This window comes from Humulus lupulus, chromosome 2, assembly GCF_963169125.1.
Source record: "Humulus lupulus chromosome 2, drHumLupu1.1, whole genome shotgun sequence".
Classification (NCBI taxonomy): domain Eukaryota; kingdom Viridiplantae; phylum Streptophyta; class Magnoliopsida; order Rosales; family Cannabaceae; genus Humulus; species Humulus lupulus.
The window spans coordinates 58,281,352-58,284,594 of NC_084794.1; the positions used below are offsets into that span (position 1 = coordinate 58,281,352).

General features: G+C 33.1%; 1 protein-coding gene across 1 annotated transcript; it reads right to left on the reverse strand.

Moving 5' to 3' along the window:
• Positions 1 to 221: 221 nt before the first annotated feature.
• Positions 222 to 2,906, reverse strand: LOC133814302 (uncharacterized). Its single transcript, XM_062247283.1, has 8 exons — positions 2,831 to 2,906; positions 2,654 to 2,728; positions 2,152 to 2,319; positions 1,621 to 1,698; positions 1,096 to 1,346; positions 914 to 999; positions 397 to 687; positions 222 to 354 (listed from the first exon to the last, which is right to left on the reverse strand). Exons 1-8 carry the CDS (start codon positions 2,904 to 2,906, stop codon positions 222 to 224), a joined length of 1,158 nt encoding a protein of 385 aa, XP_062103267.1.
• Positions 2,907 to 3,243: the final 337 nt, after the last annotated feature.

The following is a 3,243-nucleotide window of genomic DNA, read 5'->3' on the forward strand; positions in this document are numbered from 1 at the left end:
GAGAACCAATATCAATAATAGCTTAAGTGGACGTAGGTCATTATCAATTCGTGGGGCCGAACCACTATAATCTGTTGTTTCATTTACTGTTCTTTCCATTAGATCTATTTCAATACCTTCCATCACATCAAGCATTTGACTCCGTGTCAGTTGACCAAAACAAGGGTCAACACCTAGGAAGTAATTTAACTCCCCTACCATGCTCATTTCAAACTAATCTTTCATTTCTTGACAAATTCCTGAACTTGAGTGTTAGAAGTGGAACAAAAAACAATATCATCGACATAAATTTGAGCAATAACAATATCGGAATCAGCATTTTTAATGAAAAAAGTTTTATCAACTCCACCTCTCCTATAACCATTTAAAACAAGAAATTGAGTTAACCTTTCATACCAGGCTCTAGGAGCTTGTTTCAAACCACATAAAGCCTTTTTGAGTTGAAAAACACGATCTAGAAAATGTGGATCTATGAAACCCTTTGGTTGTTCAAAAAATGCCTCTTCATTCAATATACCATTTAAAAACGCAGATTTGACATCCATTTGGTATAGTTTAAAACCAACAATGCAAGCCACAACTAGCAAAAGCTTAATATACTCAAGTCTAACAACAAGGGCAAAGGTTTCATCAAAGTCTACCACTTCTACTTGTGCGTAACCTTGGGCCACCAACATAGCCTTATTTCTAATTATTGTACCAAATTTATCAGTTTTATTTATAAAAATCCATTTGGTGCCAATAACGTTGGTGTGATTAGGCCTAGGATCAAGAGTCTAGACATCATTTCTAGAAAATTGTTCTAACTCTTCTTGCATTGCTTTAATCCAGGATTTCATCACACAAAGCCTATTTCACATTTTTAGGTTCAAATGATGAAGTAAAACACACAAATTGAACAAGATTCACATACCTTCTTCTTGTGAACAGTCTATCCTCAATGTTGCCAAGAATGAGGTCAGTAGGGTGATTCTTTTTTACTCTAGCAGAAGGTTCTTTCTGAATTGAGTATGTGATAATTTATGGACCCTCCTTCACTGTTTGTCCAAAGGTTGTTGGAACATATTCAATTTCTGTTACGACTGTTTATGAAACTGTGGGCACAGAATCACTTCCAGTTACATCAGATGATTCTCTTTGAGTGTTTTCATCGATTAGCCTGTCAATTTCTTCTTCACTAGAATATTCAGAAAAATCTTTCAAATCATCAATAACAACATTTGAAGATTCCATCACAGTTTGTGTTATCATGTTATAAACACGATAAGCTTTACTATTAATGGAGTAACCAAGAAAAATACCCAACATCACTTTTGGCATCAAATTTTTTAATATTTTCTCGATCCCTAAGGATGTAACACACACAACCAAACACATGAAAATAACTTACGTTAGGTCTTTTACCTTTCCAAATTTCATATGGAGTTTTGTTAGTACCTGGTCGTAAGAACACATGGTTTATTATGTAACAGGCAGTGTTAATTGCCTCAGTCCACAATCTTTTGAAAATTTTTGCTATTCAACATTACCCTAGCCATTTCTTGAAGGATTCAATTTTTCCTTTCAACAACTCCATTTTTTTTTCAGGAGTTTTAGGCACTGAAAACTCATGCGAAATACCTAGAGATTTACAAAAATCATCATAAACAATATTCTCAAATTCGTTACCATGACCACTTCTGATTCTTACAATCGTACCTATATTGCAATCATTTTCAACTCTTAATTTCAACCAAAGAGTTTTAAAGGATTTCCCTTAAAAAATCAACCCAAGTAAAGCAAGAAAAATCATCAACACAAACAAAAATGTACATTTTTCTATTAATACTTTCAACTTGAATAGGAACCATGAGATCCATATGAAAAAGTTCAAGAACTTTTGAAGTATTAATTCTTGTGACAATTTTGAGAGAATTTTTCAATTGTTTCCCCAACTGGCAAGGTTCACATTTACCTACAGATTCTTTACCCAATTTGGGTAACCCACGAATTAACCCTACACTTGCAATCTTTTCAAACTTTTGAAATTTATATGTCCCAGTTTTTCGTGCCATAAATCTATTGTATTACCTATGGCTGAATGACATGTGAGTGTTGTTAAGAGTGTATAACAATTATCAATAGATCTATATCATTTCAAAACACTCATACCATTTTGATCAACAACATTGCAATCATCACGAGAAAAATTTACTATGAAGCCTTGGTCACAGACTTGACTTATGCTAATCATATTAGCCTTAAGTCCTTTGACAAGTAAAACATTTCTCAATTTCGGTAACCCATCAAGATTTAGGGTACATTTTCCAATAATATTTCCTGCCATACCATAACCAAAAGTTACAGCACCACATTTCAAAGATTTTAAATTGGTGAGTATACTTACATCACCTGTCATATGTCTGGAGCGTCCTCTATCAAAATACAAGGAATTAGAGGCACGAGTTTTATGACAAGTAAATGCAGCAAGACAATTTATTTTTTTCTCTATCCAAACCTTTTTGAATGGTTTTTTTCACAATCTGTTTTGTTTCACTATAACGATTGAAATAATTATTTTTGAAAAAATTCATCATAGTAAAACATATAGGTCGGGCGTGCCCTTTCACTCCACAACAATGACAAATGGGAACAAAATGCCCAGTTTTATTACTTTTGAGAAACTTGGTCTGTGTAGCAGATGTTGAAACAGTCTGTACGTTTGTAGCATCAACTAACTGAGATGATCCTGCAAAAATGTTAATGGTTGAGCCAGAAATGATTCCAGATTTTACAAAAATGGTTTTGCCTTTTGATTTGGACCCATCAAATCCTAATCCAGAAAAATTACCTGCTTTTTTTCTTGCAACGATTACATCATCCAAAATCCTAGAATTTGGATTAAGCATTTTTACACCTTTAACCATGTAATTAATTTAATTTGATAATCGCTTAATTTCACATTCTTTAGCAATAACTTTATTCTCAAGATTCTTAACATTACTTTCACGTTCATCATTCTTTTTTTGTAAAAATTTGTTATTGCTTGCCATTAAGTGATTATTAGAACATACTTTTAACCATTGATCGCACATGTCTTTGTACGACTCTTTCAAAGAATCCTCATCCAGATCGGATTCACTAGATTCACATTCAAAATTTTCTTCCTGAACTGTGTTGTTTACACAAACAAACCTTTTTCTAACCTGTGAATTTAAAGTTAATCTAGAAACAACAGAAGTTAAGGCATGGTTTGAGTTATCT